Source organism: Passer domesticus, chromosome 10 (assembly GCF_036417665.1).
Source record: "Passer domesticus isolate bPasDom1 chromosome 10, bPasDom1.hap1, whole genome shotgun sequence".
In the NCBI taxonomy this organism is placed as follows: Eukaryota; Metazoa; Chordata; class Aves; order Passeriformes; family Passeridae; genus Passer; species Passer domesticus.
The window spans coordinates 20495571-20512601 of record NC_087483.1 but is presented as its reverse complement, the minus strand read 5'-3'; the positions used below and the strand labels follow the sequence as shown (position 1 = coordinate 20512601).

Here is a 17031-nt window from a genome sequence, read left to right as displayed (position 1 = left end):
GAGATGTTTCAGGAAGGAGAGAGGGCAAGGGATAGCTCTCATAAACTTCCACTAGGGAGGTATTTGTTTAAAATAAAAAAATTCTGAAAGAGCAAAGCCTGCACACAAAAAAAAATGTTAGCCATGTGAAAAATAATCTTCTGACAAAAAATAAACACCCAGAAAAGAGATTTGATTGAACCCCTAATTTTGTACATCTTATTAGAAAAACTCTGAAAAATAAAACTTCTACCTTATTAATAAACCTTGTTCTAACTTAAAGCATTATTCCCAAACCCATTCATTCTCTAGGTTTCTCATTTAAGAAACACTTCTTTCTTAAACTGTTTATTGACTGTTCACTGGGCTAGCTGCTAAAATCCTGTGTGAACTTTTCACAATGTAAACAAACATTTGAATTTTTGACTAGGTTGTGGCAGAAATGACGGCTCCTGAACAGAACTTAGCTCTTGCTCTCAACCTGAAGTAGTAGCAATGCTAACCTAACATCCTCTATATGCTTTAAATTAATAAATCAGCTACTATAGATTAATAGCCCATAAGTACATGGACCAAGAGCCAAAGAAGAAAAAAAATGTTGAAAAATGCAATGTGGACAGTGAGAAGACACTTCACTTTTGCAGATCAGAACTCTACTTCAAGCTCAGCAAACTTCTGCTGTCAGGTTTCCAGAATGTTTCAAAATCCAAAGAGAGTAATTATATTTGACCTTTTGTGAAAATAGATGTCAAAATACCACATCCTAGAAAATGGTGTCCCTTATGAGTTAGTCTTTCACTCTTGCTTTTGAATGTCACCCTTCAAAGTATTACCACAGGTAGAGATAAGGTAATTTACAGCCATAAAAACAGAAACAACCCTGTTTGCCTGCAAATGAAATGATTTTTTGTTTTCCTTTATTTCCCAAGTCAAACTGTGTTGACTCCAGAAAAGAGGGGGGAAAAAAAGCAGCTTTCATAATCCAAAGTAAAAGCCTTTGGACAGCAGATTATAGCTGGATGTTAATATGAAGAGCTTAAATTTCCCAAGGGAGAAACAAGTAGATCTGGACAGATGGTAAAACAGGGAAAAAAAAGTATAAATTATTGAATCCTTTAATCTTTGCTTCCCTTCCCACTTGATCCACCCACTTCTGACAACAGGGACAGCTAATAAGCTCACAGTGGCAATAGGTTTCAAACGTGTCCTGTTTGCTACTGACCACAGTCATGGAATCATCATCTGCACTCAGCTCTTTTTAAAACCCAGAGGAGTGCTAGCAGCTCTCATCCTTGCTCTACTCTAGTCAGCAAACTTGATCTGTACAATATTGGCCTGCTAAATCCCTGTGAAAGCCTTTAAAGAAATAGCTCAGAACAGGGCTTTGGGAAAAGTACAAGTGTTGTATATTTTAATAAAATCAAAACAACCTTTGTAAAAATTGTCAAGCAAAAAAAGAAAGACAAAGCTAAAAACATGGACTGCAAAGTCTCGTGCCTTAAGTGCAAAATTCTATTTCTCAGCAGTGAAAATAGATTATTTTGACTCATGCAACATGTATCTTTTGTAATAAAAAAGCTTGAAATACTGTTTGCAGTAAGCTGACCTCTCAATGTCATTTGCTGTTTTCTGCAATTTTCACTGATCATCTACAAGGAGATAGAGGCAGAAGTCAAGACGAGAGAGAGAAATTCTAGATATTCAAGAGGACATGTAAAAGTGCTCCCAAAATGTTAAATACATCCATCTGAACTTAATTTCTCTCTTAAGAAATAAAAAAGCTCTTTAATACAAATGTCACAGAGTCAAACCCAGGAGGTACAGAACAGAAGGCTGTAAAATTTCTGTAACAAGGAGCTTTTTTCTGAAGTATGTAATATCAGAGCAGCCACACTATTGAATCTGAAAAGTTACTTTCCAAAAGAGAACAATACACATGCCCCTCGAGAATACAAAATTGAAACAAGAGTAATCTAAATATGATCTTCATTGGCACAGAATACTAAAGCAAAGACTACCTCTTCCTGAGGAGAATAGTCCTATTTTTTGATGCCAAATACTATTTCAATCCATATTTTGAAACACTATTTGATTAAACGCTGAGTAGCATAGGGTATTATTTGTTTAATATGAAGCACTAATCTAAACAAAGATCATTTTATTTCACATTACACCAAGAAATGCTAGGTAAATATTTATCTGACCAGTGCCATAGAAATCTGTCATACTAGAAACCCAAGAGCAGTTGGCAGAACCTAGATAAACACAAGATGAACTCCACTCCCAGGAACTGCCTCCTTCACTTGTGGTTTACCCACCCACTCACCTTACCCTCCTGGGCTCACAGTAATTAGCACACTTATTTTTACATGCCAGAGAAGAGAAAATGGGCAAAGATTCTGGCATTTTTCAACACACTTTCTTTGGACAGAATTCAGGATGTGACATAAATGCAGGCTTACATGCCCCAGCTCCACATAGACAATTCCCTAATTTACCCAAGAACCCACTGCCTCCCATATTAAAATAGCAACAGAGATGCATACAGATGAAAGGAGATGCAATTAAATAAACAATTTTGACTGGAACTCATATATGCCTTTTTAGGAAAGTTCACAAAAACTATAAATTCTGGTCTTAAAACACTGAACTGAAAATGGACAAAAATTAGATACTTCCTACAAAGTGTTATTCATTCTTTATTCTGTGGAGCAATACTCTGCTCATTAGCATAATTCTTAAAAGGTAAATTACATACTTGAGATTTTTCAGAGCAGATGCTGCAGATAAATCATCATGAGAAATTTCTGACACTCTTTACTAGAGAGTTAGAGCTGTCAGCTGCTACAGTAGAAGTGTGAAGCGTTTAGAACGACTCAGATTTTTGGACTTCAGGTTTATCAATATCCTTATGCTACACACTCCAATTTTTTTCAAGTAATTCATAGCAGTTTACCACCCGATTTTTCCATTCTCTTATCTGTTTTTTTCATGAACTTAATTTTGATTCTCCACATCCTCAGTGAACTTTTAAAATTTTGCCCCCTGATTTCCACAATAATAAGAACAGCAAGCACATCATCTTCTTTCCTGCTCCTGATGAACTGATTTTCAAAGTACTGATCTAGTATCTAAATCAGGCTCAGAGATTATTTTTCTACTAAGTTCCTTAAATGACTGACATGTGCAAAATAACCCCACCAATCGATAGCAAATTTGGCATTGTGTACAAATTTGTACACTTCTTCTATTTTTATGGTAATTTTTTTCTTTCAGTTACACTCATTGCTCTAATAAGAAAAGCTCACACCCAAATACAACACACTACATCTACTAAAAGAGTGATTTGTGTCACATTACTATGTACAATATATTAACAAAAAGCACCACCTCCCTACTCTCTAAAACACAGCAATTTTTATACTCAAATCCTGTTCTTTTAATCTTTTAAAGTATTAACAGTATTAAGTATTACAGTGTCATATATGCAACATTCAGCTGAAAGACAGCTTTATAACAACTAAGACAACTCTCCTCTTATGAAGCGTGGCACAGGACCAGATAAAACTGCTTCAATTAACACATGAACTGATTGCTACTAAGGGAGGAATGAAGTTACAGAACAAAGTTCTGCTGGAGGACAAATGGGAATTGTCCTGAGGCAGGTCCAAAACCAACACTAATACTAGCCAGAAATAAAGATATGAACTTTTACTCAGCTGAATCAGCCCACCTCTTTGTACTTATCCACCCAGCACTGTTTGATCTCAGTTCCCACATTTACTTTCAGTGCTTTGCAACTCATCATCACCACATCTCACTCTGAAGCAGAGGATCTCTGCCTTTGAACAGAAAGGAAGACACTGTGATTAATGGCTTCATATAGGAATAATAAGCAAGATATTAAGAACAGATCAGGTAGTAGGAAACAGGAGGTAGATGTGATGTCCCATTAGAAATCAGTTACACGGCATTTACTTCAAATAAAATGAAATTACACCAAAGTGAATAAAAAGATTTCATATTTTAATTACAATTCTAAGTTCATAATTATTTCACTGGCACAAAACCAATCCTGAATTTTCCTAGTAGTTACACAAATCTAACCCACGATCCAAAACATGAGTTGGGTGTTGTTTTTACTGCCAGTAATGCAAAATTATGCAGCTGTAGATTTGTGCATGATTTGGAGCCTTCCATAGCCTTATCAGTGCTCTGCACTCATATTTGGAAGAGAGGAAAGATATATGTCTGTGACACAAATATTTGAAGCCCAGAGAAGGTGGGTCATTTTTACTGAAATAGCTTTCCTGATTGTAACCAAGTAACAGAAACCAAAAGGTTTGGGTACATAATTTCAGTGGTCAACACCAACAATGCCAATGTGATTATTAGCACAGAACAGGCTTTACAAAATTACTAAGATTACTAATTAAAGGATTATCATTTAATGACAGCCAAACCTTAAAGTGAAACAAAAAATCCTTTTATTAATCCTTCTCTAGTCATGTAAAACCACCCCTGCTTTGTTGATGTATTTTCTGTAAGCTTTCTGCTTATTTGTCTAAAACTGCTTTCCAGCTGAGTCATGTTAAAGAAAAATCCAGAAAGAATCTTCTAGAAAGACTAACTTCCAAGCTAGCAACACCATCATATATACACTAACTGCTGCTATGTCACATACTTTCATATCACAACTTCAAAGGCTTCCTGAACTTACCCAAGAAGTTTATTTACAGGAGTGTAGCTGGGAAAAGAGAGCCTATATCACACAGTAGGGACTTCTAATGAGGGGCTTTGCCTTTATTACTGCTGCTCTCTGGACTCTGACATTTACCTTACCTTGTGAAAGATCTGAATAAAACTGAAATGCTACAAAACTGAAATTAAAAAACTGAATACTACAAACTTAAGTCACTTCTAACCAGAAGCTCTTATATAATATTTTTGAGTACAGATGGTTAGTTCAGACTCTTTTTAAATTCTCATCTTGGATGTGGCTCCAAACAATATGCTAGTTTATAAAAGTGGGCACCACCACACTCATGTTTTTGATTAAAGACACCGTGACTGGGCTGCATGCTACATGCCAGTTGTAATTCAAACAAGATTGGCTTAAAAAAAAAAAAAAAAAAGAGTGGAAAGTTTGATGACACAGATATTTTCTAAAAAGACAGGGAAAACTGAGGTTTCCATTAACCTCCCAGACAGAGATAACAAGGGAAGTGCTAACATTAACTCATAGTCTCTCGTACACACTTTGCCTCACAACTGAGAACAGTGTCAGCTTGTATTTGGCAAGGGATCTATAACCTGTTCCTGATGTCAAAGAACTCACAAAATGAGAGAAGATGCATGCAATACCAACAAGATATTTGTCAGAATGGTTACAGCTGACAGAGTGACACCATACACCATGTATCTCTAAAGCCTATTAGAGAAGTCAAGAAAAATTTCACACTAAATCCTGTACAACTGTTTCTGACTCAAAACAATACTTATCACAGAGATTTATTGTCTTGCTAAGCAAAGAATAAAATGCCACACATTTATAAGTTAAGAATATTCAATGAAGAAAGTCTCATTAAAAAAGGAAAAATTTAAAAAGCCACAGTGGTTTGTTAAGGTTATCCACAAAGCATCAGGAATACAGCTATTTTAAAGACACTTTAGTTGTCATCCAATTACATCAGTATTTCAGAAACAGTATTTTTGACTGAAGTAGACAAAAGCTCAACATACCTCAAAGCCAAGTCTATCTTTCTCTTTCCAAAAGCAGAAATGTGTAACCTTCTTATCCCAAAATTCATCTGGCTTTACTACACAAACAAGTGACACCTCAGCTGGAACAACATTCTGTAAAACAAATGAAAAATAAATAAAACATTCAAGATTAAGCCTGCATTTACCATAGAACTGAATTCCACTTATATTTCATCATTTATACAAGAACGTAAAAATTGCAGACAGAAATTGAAGTCTGCTTCATCTACATCACATATTTGCTCCATCCTGCTTCGTAACATTCCACAAGATTTCATAGCAAACAGTGTCAAAACTGAAAAAATATAACCTCTTTATTCCCAGTCCTAAGGACAGACCATTAGTCTATGTGTTAATACAGAAAAATGAACTATTGGCTAGACTTTATTTAATTTATAGTATTTCATTAAAAAGAAGAAGAAATGTTAAAACCAAAGTTTTCCACCAATGTTCTCTTCTATGAAGAAGAAAACAATAATCATAAAGTTAGGCAAAAATTGTGTATTTGTTATCAGATTGCATGTCAAGATTATATCCTTTACTTCTTCAGCACATATTACTTAGACTAAAATAAAAAGGTTGAATATACATATTTCCACATATTAATTCATTAAAATACTACCAGGAAAACATTTCTCGGACTAAACCAATAATTTCATCTACTATATTGATTTTATGATGTCACACTGAATGTAGATCAAGGAACAAAGACTCTTGATTACTGTAAACTCATCAGCTATAGCAATAAGTAAAAGTTGATCTAAGAGTAGTGATGTAAAGGTGACACAACCCATGGGATTTCTCTTTAAATACCTAATTTTATTAATAAAAAATTAATTCAAAAGAAGTTAAAGAAATCAGCAACAAAAAACCCCATTTCATTCTTGCAACCATTTTAACAACTATGCAAAACCTATTTACAAGTAGATAATATTTTGAACACAAAAGTGTTTTTGAGAACTACAAATGATGAAGCAGACAAATCTCATGTGATCTGCACAAATGATCAATTCACACAGGAAAATCATCTTTATTGCTTACTTCTCAAACTCAAGACACAGATGTGCAACCCATGCTTCTGCAAGCTTTGCAGAGGCAGGATGAGTGCTGCCAGGAAGGCAGGGAAATAAGAGCCTGGGCAAAGAGCTGACCTTCCCCACTAGCTGCAGCTCCCACTGAACCTCACAACCACTCAGTGGCTGAAGCAAAACCCAGTCAAGATCATAATCTGAACACAAGGGATTCAAACACTCTATTAATAGGAAAACCATCTTAGTCAAGAATAGGTGAAAGACACCTTGACTTCAAAACCCAGAAGCAACAATGACCCAGCAGGACCAAAAAAAAAAAGAAATTACTTGTATGTGACACACTTTCTGAGGCTTCACCTAAGCCTGAGAGGAAAACTGCTCTGATAAAGAGGAACCATCTGTGCAGTAAGAAAGGTAATAGTCCAAGTGTTCTAATGTGTAGAAATGCTGTATCTCACATTTTCTTTGATCATTGAGACCAGAAAATAATCTATACTGTCCACCAGAAATAAGACTATTTGTAAGCCCACAGATCTGAAGAGTTAAAATAATATTTTTTTTAGATTTTTTTAATTGGAAATTGTCACTTTTCTTCTTCTCCTACTTTTTGAAGCATGCAGAACATAATTTGTGATTGGAACTATGATCCACAACTAAGTCAACTATACCCTATTGCAAAGGAAACCAGGCAGTACAGCATATATTGCATCAAAACCTGCTCAGCTGCAATATCTGTGTGAACTGTAGCCCTGCACACATTCCTACTGCTCAGAGTTGGTGATGCCAGGAGTATATTTGTGTACTTTTTTAACTAAACCTCCATTTCAGAAAAAGGTCTACAATTGTGTATTCTCAGCATATAAAGAATTTGTCTCTTGAGTGAGCTGTAGCATCTGCTTTTCAGAAAGCAGATGTAGCTGTAGCATTCTCCTTTTCAGAATTTCTTCCTGCTGCACAGAACCACATTTTAAGGAAATTACTGTCTCTACAATAACACAGCCAGTGGGCTCACAACCATAAAACTGATCAGTCAACTATGAACATATAAATATTTATTTACCTGGAGCATTAACACAACTGTCTTTACCACGTTCCACTGAGATTTTCTGCCATCCACTATCACAGTGAATCCTCGAGCTTTACACTTCTCACTAAAAGAAAAAAAAACCACTTAGAAAAACATAAAATGCATTCTAACAAGTGTCATGTCATGACAACTTTGGATTTCAAGCCTCCTGTAAAAAAAACTGCATAGCTGTTTTTTCCTTATAGAAACCCTGTCTTATAAACCTTAAGTTTACTCATTTATAAAAAACGTTCCAATTTTAATGCTCCAGCATGTTATTAGATATTACAAACTACATTTTTTAAGTAGCACTGAAGTATATCTCATAATTTCTTTAAACTGTAGCAACTCTGAGAAGGCCTCATAACTGTTAACTTGACAAAATCCTCAGAAAAGAGATCAATTTGCAGTGCCATAAGGACAACAAAGGGATGCCAGTTTTTACAAGGAGCACCCAGAAGAGGACTTGCAAGTGAGCCCATGGTCTAAAGTTAGTTACCACACTAGATATCATGTGCCAGATTGAAATTCTTGTGTTGGCAAAGTTATAAGCAAATAAAATCCATGACATTTACGAGAGGTAGGAAAGCATTATGTAATCTTTCCCAAATCTGCAATTATAAAACAAAGCTACTTCTGTGATCTTCTTAGCTGACAAAAAACAAGGCATGCAACAGTTAGCATTATGTGTCACAACAAGAAATTAACTGTTATTTATTTCATTTTTAAGCTGAGCTTCATCAGGTATGGGTGGAAGACAAATTCACTTTGAAGTTTAAAAAAAAAAGGAGGGAAAAAAAGGGCACTTTACTATTTAGGAAAAAAATAATTCAACTTGGCTGTTTAAACAGTCTATGAAAGCTTTTGGTTTTAAGGGACCTCTAAGATCACACATATTTTTCTGGAAGCAGTCTGAACATTGAGGCTTCACTAGTGCAATTTGCAATCAAAACCAACTCAAAAGATGCTATTGCTTTGAAGAATAAGGTGAAGAGTGTCATTACAGCATCTCGAGACATAACTTCCTTAGGCTCACTGGAATGGAGCAGTATGAGCATCTGCTCCTCTACTACTAACACTATTTAAACCCCCCAAACCCAACAAAATAGACAACCAATCAAATTGATTGACCTACTTTCTAGAAGTGACCTACTACTTCTAGAAAGGTTAGCCAATGCAAGTGTTTGTATGCAAGTTAAAATAAAAAGCAAAAAACTTGGTGATTTGAGCCACAATAGAGAGAATACAACAAAGGAAGCAAATTTAGGTATGAACAGACAACATCAATGTTGCCACTTTTATCTTTCTTCAGTTCTGAACAAACCTCTTCAGAATCTGAGAATTTTAAATACCATCAAAGAAAGGCATAACTGTATACTTCAATACTAGGAATAAGTTGTCTGAAATTTTAGAATGGCTTTACACACATATTCTAAAGAAATTCTACTCAAGACACTGGAAGCAGCTATGCCTCAAATTTTGGACACAGCCAGCAATCCACACTAGACTGCAGATCTCAGTTGTAGTTACATCATATACCACACACAACTGAATTAAAAGTCAAACATATTATGTTACCTTACACACAGAACTTGGGGAAAAAAGTACTATGCATCTGAACAGCTATCTGGGTTCGGGACAATACCTCTCACCTCAGCCCTATTTTCCCCAAACACTGCTCAGCAAGTCTTTCCAGAACAAAAAAAGAGACGTGTTTAGGCCAAAGTTTGCACTTCCCACTGAAAAACAACATGTGAACCAAAATGACAATGATTTTTCCATACTGCCACCATAGAAGAGAGGTAATTTTTTCCACAACTGACCCAGAGCATTACATGTGGGAACACTGACTTCACTTTCAAATAGATTTCCCAGTTTCTACTGAATACAAAGAGCACTTTAGTTCAGCTTTTAGACAGTTATTGTTACACTAATGTATGTAAAGACATAGATCAGGATGAGACTGTGGAATAATTAATGCTTACTAGAACAAGAATGCCTGCATCTGTTCCACAAATATGGCCAAGTCCTTAAGTCAATGACATGACTTGTGTGGATGACCATTTGGTGTTTCACCACTTCACAAAAGAGAACAAGCTGTTTAAAAAACCCTAAAGCTTACACAACTAAAACGTTGTGCAGTATATTCATATACCTCCTGAAGTTTTACTTTTAAATAACCTGAATTTATTCTTTGCTTCTGTCTCACCAATCAGGATTTTTAAAATTCTAATCTACCAAAAAAACCCCAACACTGAATCCTTTAAATGTGTTTTATAAACATTTATAGATTAAAACATGCAAAGTACACTGGATATCTTTAGTATGCCACTGTTGCTCTGTTTCCAGAAGAGAGATTTGAAAAGATACAAAAACAAACATTCATCTGAGAGGCTCCTTTTCTTTATAAAGCAGTGGCACATGACAGAAAAAAAAATTATTATAAAGATCAATCCCTAGATCTTAAGAAAACAGAAATACAGGTAACTAAGCCAGGATCAAAAACTGTCACTATAAGCTGTCAGTGGCACATGCACAGAACTTGAACAACAATGATTTTACAGCAAGCTATGGATGACAGCATACTCCAGTTGTTAGGCAGCACATTCAAGCAGTACCGCAAGCTGCTCACTTCAGAAAAGCTATATTTTTAACTTAGTGCACTTTTAAACTAAAGCCCTAAAAGCTACAAAGCATGTAGCACAGAAAGGACAATGGGCAATGCTGCCCTTGCAAGCTTAGGAGCTTGATTGGAATGGCTCATTAATTTACTTAGCAATTTAAGTGCATTGTCATTAAAAAGAAATTATGAAAAAAGAAAGGAGAACATAAGGACACAAAAGGACACAGACAAGCCTTAGAACATATCCCTTAGCTTATTGGGATGTGTGTTTCTAGCTCAGTCAGACAGTATCACATTCTAAACAAACATTTACATAAAATTAATTTGTTAAAGAAGAGCAAATAAAATTAAAAACAATAGAAAGATTCCTTCTGGGAAGAAAACTGGAGGGAAAAAACCAGCTCTGAATGCCTTCCAAATCACCTTGGTATACTTAGAAGATAGTCTAGTGTGACACTCAGCTCATCCATGCTCGTCTGTTCAAGGCATAATGGAATTGTCAAAATGAGGCCACTCCTTCTGTCCTTCCCTCCTGTTTCAGAGAGAAAAAATAATTACAAAGTTAATGTGATGAGGTTTAAGCAGAACAAATAGTTTGCAGTTAAGTGGTCTCCCAATTCATCACAAAAGGAATCTTTAAACTTCCTGTGAAAACCTCAACTGGTATTTCACCTCTCAGTTGCGAAGGTTCACTCACCACACGGATATTTAAGACATCACCAGGACATCAGAGCATAGCCCACATCCACAGCTGTCACAATTTTTGATCTAATACTTTCAATATAAACAACACAAATCAAGTGTTCCAGAAACTTTTTGGGTTTTTTTTGCATTTTCACATTATATTATTAAGAAGCATCTCCTAGACGTTCTACACTACCAGCCGACCAGAAACCTAGTCCACTCCCAAGCTGAACATGACCCAGAAGCTCCAACTGGAGCTCCTAGAAAAGGACTTTCCCTACAATTTAGATATGTGTTTCCAACTGCTTGCCATAATCTTCATCTGCATTTTCAAACCTTTCTGATAAAACTTATACAAACAATATTAGAAACAGTAAATTTTGATATATTATCTATTTTATTAAGGAAAAAAACCCCACAACCACAACATACTTAAGCACACGTAGGAGTCAATTACTAAACAATCTTCTCTATATTTTAAAAAAAACTGCACAAAGACATCTATAATCACAGGTTTATTTGGGTAAAAATCAAGCAAAGTGAATTCCCATAATCTAAAAAAGAACATCTTTATTCTCAAACTGTTTTTCACATGGCTAAGGCAAATTATGCTTTTGCTTCATAAAGTTCTTCAGTAGAACTGAAGTTCCATCTGATCAGTAAGAACAACTTTTTACAGAATAGCAACAGCCGTGCAGAAACAAGAAAAGGCACAAGCACAGCAATGCTTGCAGACTCATACACATATGCTGACATAATTTGACAAGAATTCTCCCCATCCATGAGGTGCATGCAACATATTGTTACACAACATGTTAGAATCTTAATTGCAACAGGCCTTTTTTCCTTGTTTCCAAAGCTGTGCAAACACTCTAACTCTGGAGCTTTAAAGATCCACTGATACATAGATATTTTCCACATTTTTGTAAAGGACCTACTATATTCAGTGGTCCATTGCAGTAGTTGTGCTCCCTTTCTTTCCTCTTTTGTTAGAGAATTGTTGCAGGAAAACAGCAACACACTTTTTAACAACTGTATTTCTAAACTGAAGAATTGAAGAGTGGTGCCGTATGAGAAAGGACAAATGGACAGATGCTTCCAGCAGAAACAATCTAAAGCAACAGTTATTTACAGACTGTCCACCCTTCTGTTTTCTAAATGCCAAAAAGCCTGAAAATTGGAGTGAGGAAGCAGAGAAAAAGGGAAAATGCTTGGATTTAAACAGCATTTGCTGAACTGACTAAACAAAGCACAACCTAAATCCCAGAAATATAATCTCTTGACATTTCACAAAAAGACCAGAATAATTATCTAAATTATTATTTCATGACAGGTCATCTTGTGTAACAACTGACAGGTTTTTCCCCCAGCTTGTAAACACTGCTAAGGAAAGCAACTGAGAGCATTACAAAAGAAAAATTGAAAAAAAAAAAGAAAGAAATTTTTTAGATCATTTTGCATCAGTGGTTGTTCAAGGCTTTTTGTTGACTTAGGAGCTTGCCTTTTCTTCTGTATTATGTGTAATGACTTATCAGCATGAAAACTACAGCAGCCATGGATTTCCATTAGAAACCACCATTTTACTTCCAGAAAAAGGCAGGATCAACATTATTGGTACCAATGTAACTCAAAAATTCTAACAGACTTCAGCACATAAACACTGCAGGGCTTTCCTAAAATACTGTTTTTCTGAGTATATGTTTTTAATCATTAATGAAACTATACAGTAAAATTGATGTAAAGAGACATGATGAACTGATTTATGTCTGTCAAGCCATTTTACTTACACTGAAGAATGCTAAAAAATCCTGCTGCATCAAGCTTTGCCATTCATTAAATTAAAGCACCCATTAATACTAACCAATTCCAAAATTATCAAACCTACTCAGAAATACATAGGTCCAAAATGGTTCCTAGTATTTAAAATGCCACTCAAATTACTTTCCACTAAGAATCTCAGTATTTTGAAACGGATCAGGCAGCTTTAATAGCAATTTGAAAATGCACTCTAGTTAATGAGAATATCCCCTTGCAATATAATGCTGAACAACCAACTCACTACACATCTGCTGTTACTGTGGAAGAACTGTCCCAGGATTTCATGCGAGCTTAGTTTTAGGGGTTTGATTGTTTTTAAAAAAGGAATTGTTAAATTTGCAATTGCTGGAGACAGTGCGCAAATTCAAAGCAAAATAAATTCTATTAACAAAAAGAGCAGGTTTCACTTCTCAGGTGATTGGAGCAGGCTAAACTAGACTGGCTAAAAACAAACAAAAATAAACTAAACCAGAAGAACATTTATGGCAACAGTTGTCAGTTTTTGAAGTTGACAAGTGTTCTGTAAGTTACCTACCGACACTAGATCAGACAATCAAACACCGAGAACTAGCACAGCTACCTACAACAGCAGTGAAACCAGCAAGGGATTGTCATTCACCATTTGAAGTATTTCCTTTTTTTTTTTCTGGCAGAGGGAGGAGAATCTTCAATATAAGATTCAGGAAGTTTTAATAAATACAGTGATAATTACAACCTTCCCTGAATTAACTTCTTGGCAATAATCACACTGTTGCAATGCATGGCTAATTCTGCTCCCATGTATTCCTATGCTGGAGAAAAGACAGGTGAAAAGGAAAGAAAAATTTTCTATAGAAAATCCTGAAAACATTCACTCTGTTTTAGAAAAACCAAAAAACTAAAAAGGTAAACCAGCAAGGATTATTTCTGGATGTCTATTAAATTATCAGTCTCTTACACAGACTGAAACTTCTTTACAACTTTGCGGGTTGAGCTACAAGCTACAGCAAAAGCAAGTCCTAAACACCGTCACCTTGGCTACTAGATAAAAGGTTCCAGAGATTCTTTATGTAATATGACAAAGCACTAACCAACAACACATTTTTGTTAAATACATCCAGCCAATACAAATAACCAACTTAAATATCCCATCCAAACTATGCAGGGTGGAATCAGTTGAGGAAAGCTGAAATTGTACCTGAAAGAAATGCCAATTTTTTCTTCAGAATGGGTAATATTACTGAGGCTTCCATTCTACTTCAGATACTTTCCACAGCTCTGAAACACAAGAAGTTGAAGTTGTCAAGCATGGGAAATCAGATACAGTGTTTCACAGTGTTACACTTTTGTATTCTTCTGAAGGAAGAACAGAACACTGTAACAAAAATCTAAAGTACTGTAAAAACTTAAGAAAAAACATTATTATAGGCATTATTCATACAAATATTTAATTAAAGATTTCTTTTCCCTCATTGCGGGGGACAAACAGTCCAATCGCAAAAACCAGAGCAACATCTCAACCAAGGACAACAAGATAACTTATATAAAATCCCATTTCCCAACCCTAATTAATTTTCAGGTAGGTTATCTGTTTGCTCATTCAGATGTAAAATAAGTGCAAATAAGATTGTGCTTTTGTACAGTCTGTCTGCTCTTACCAAGAATATAATAATTATCTAAATATGATATGCTACATTTCTGTCAGGACACTGCCATTACCCTGCCATTAGCAGGGCTTCAGGTGAAGAAAAACATCCAACAGCCTGAATAACTACACCCTACCTATAATCTAAACCCAGAAATGCTCCTGCTTCTTTTGCTTCCTCCTTACCCTCATACAATTTTTATTGCACTGTGAATGAACTGCAATTCACCATGATGCTTTTTTGCCTCACTGACAAATGCACAGGATGCCTGAACTGCAACCTCCTCTTCCTGCCAACACAAAGTAGGAACTGGCATCTGCTTCTAACTTTCTGAGGTGCTACTTCCACAGATCAATCCTTATAATTAGAAAATCTAATTCTGCTCAGAAATACTCAATTCAAGACATTTGCCAATATCAGTCAAAATAAAAACAGATCAAAATAGATTTTTTTTTTGTTTTGTTTTTTCATTCCAGACCCGGGGCTTCAGACTGCAACCTGGAATTCTCCCTCTGGATATTTCAGAGTGCACACAAACAGAACTTTTTTTCCTAGCATGGGGGAAGTTAATTGAATAAAAACTATAAATTATTTAGAAAAAAAACCACAAAAAAATCCAGAGAAATCCAAATAACTTGAAGTAAAATAGTTATTCCTTTTCATGTTAAAACAACCAGCTTCATAATAAACAAAAAAGAATGATCATATTATTACAAAAAAGAAAAAACATTTCAACAGCTTTTTACTGTCTCTTCCCATTCCAATGTGTAATGTGTCACAATGTTCATTCCTACCTCTTATCCCAAAATCTCCATATTGAAATGCAATTTTTGCCAATTTTATAGATTTCACACTTCACATATTACAGAAGGAAACAAACAACTTTTAGTTCTCTCAAGAAACTGAGTCCCGTGACAGCCTGCACTTTGAACAACTACTCAAAAAAGCATCCTATTAAAGCTTCCTGTATGCTTTAGACAAAGATTTGTAGTTATTTATTGTATAAAACACAATACTCAATTACTCGGATAGTCATTTTTTGTCTCTCAAACCACCCTGTGTAAGCTTTTTAACTTCAGCACTTCTCTTAATTTTCCTTTTTTCAAGATGTGGGACACGTACCTGAATTATTTTTCCCCCTCCTCCCCTGGTTACGTTTCCAAATTATTACAAATGCCTCTTTATTATAATCAATGAAGGAAGTTCAAACCTACACACACTTCATTATCTTCATACTTTCACACAGGAACAAAAGTCTGCATCAGCTTACTGACTCTAGGGAACATGTTTCTCTTCTGCTCTGAAAAGACCTATTTATTTAATATGAAAGCATCGCTTGGCTTTCTGCCACAGTAGTGGCACTGTCCATGCACCAAAATAGTTCTTTTATTCAGTACTTCCTGGAACCAAAGGAAGCATTCTGTTCAGAGTGGAGGGAGGTGAGTCAGACCAGTTAGAACAATTGCTGGTAGTTCCAAACACCTAGCCTTTGTTCCACAAGCTCCTGAAGTGTACAATTACCTCTCTTCTGTGAGAGCTTTGATAGGTTTTCCATCCAGAAGAAAACCTGCTCTGGTGAGAGTTATCAGAACATACCAGAAAAAAAGAAAATACTCCATTTAAAAAACAGGCTTAGCATCCTTCTCCGTTTCTGACATCCAAAGAGTCTCAGGATGAATTTTAAAAAAGGTGTTTTTTTAATATTGGAAAGTGAAACCATTTCAAGAAAGCTGGCATCTACTTTCCAACAGGAGCTACTAAAGATGTTTTGAAAAGGTACACTGCTTTGTACCTTTGCAATGTATTTAGACCTACAAAATATATGCAAAGTCTTCAATTTGTTGGAGAAAGATAAAACGACACGCTCTTCAAATTTTCCATCAAGCTCTAAATTTAGCATGAGGAAAGAGTGACTTGTTGCTCAATATCTAACCACTATTTAGCTGAATGAAACAGATTCCGTGTCTATTCATCAATAAAAAACCCATTTGGTTTCATTAAACACAGGAAAGCTACTAAAGAAAAGCAAAAGCACTGAAGAGAGCAGATTTCATGAGAGGAAGTGAAATACTTCAGGAAGCTGCATTTTATCACTTCCAAACCAAAAGAACATAACTTTTATATGATGAAATGTTACAGATATGAAACAAAAAGATTACATTTGTTTGCTGAATTTCAGAAACAATGTAGAGTGCTGTGTGCCCACCTAGAATCTACTTTACCATAACACCTTCAAATAGCATAGAGCAAACTGTAGAACTTGTAGTTCTTTTACTTAACATGTTTCCTGAAGACATTCAATACACTTTGAAGAACCTCATTGAACTTGTTTAGAATGACATAGGCTTCCAGGTCATTAAATCAACAGAGCAATGTCAGTCTCCAACAGTGTATTCATTCTTTTGAAGATTTCCACAAGAAGGTGGCAACACTAAATTTGCA

The 17031-nt window shown here is 35.4% G+C and overlaps 1 protein-coding gene across 7 annotated transcripts in view; it reads right to left on the bottom strand.

The window, feature by feature from the left end:
• The window catches only part of SESTD1 (SEC14 and spectrin domain containing 1), a 50518-nt gene that overhangs the window by 24254 nt on the left and 9233 nt on the right, over nucleotides 1–17031 (bottom strand). For all 7 annotated transcript variants that reach the window (XM_064434311.1, XM_064434306.1, XM_064434308.1 and 4 more), the window contains 4 exons: nucleotides 14142–14221; nucleotides 10886–10994; nucleotides 7834–7924; nucleotides 5722–5835 (listed from right to left, as the gene is read on the bottom strand). In XM_064434311.1, coding sequence (XP_064290381.1) covers nucleotides 5722–5835; nucleotides 7834–7924; nucleotides 10886–10994; nucleotides 14142–14196 — 369 coding nt within the window. In that variant the 5' untranslated portion in view covers nucleotides 14197–14221. The remainder of the gene's footprint in view (nucleotides 1–5721; nucleotides 5836–7833; nucleotides 7925–10885; nucleotides 10995–14141; nucleotides 14222–17031) is intronic.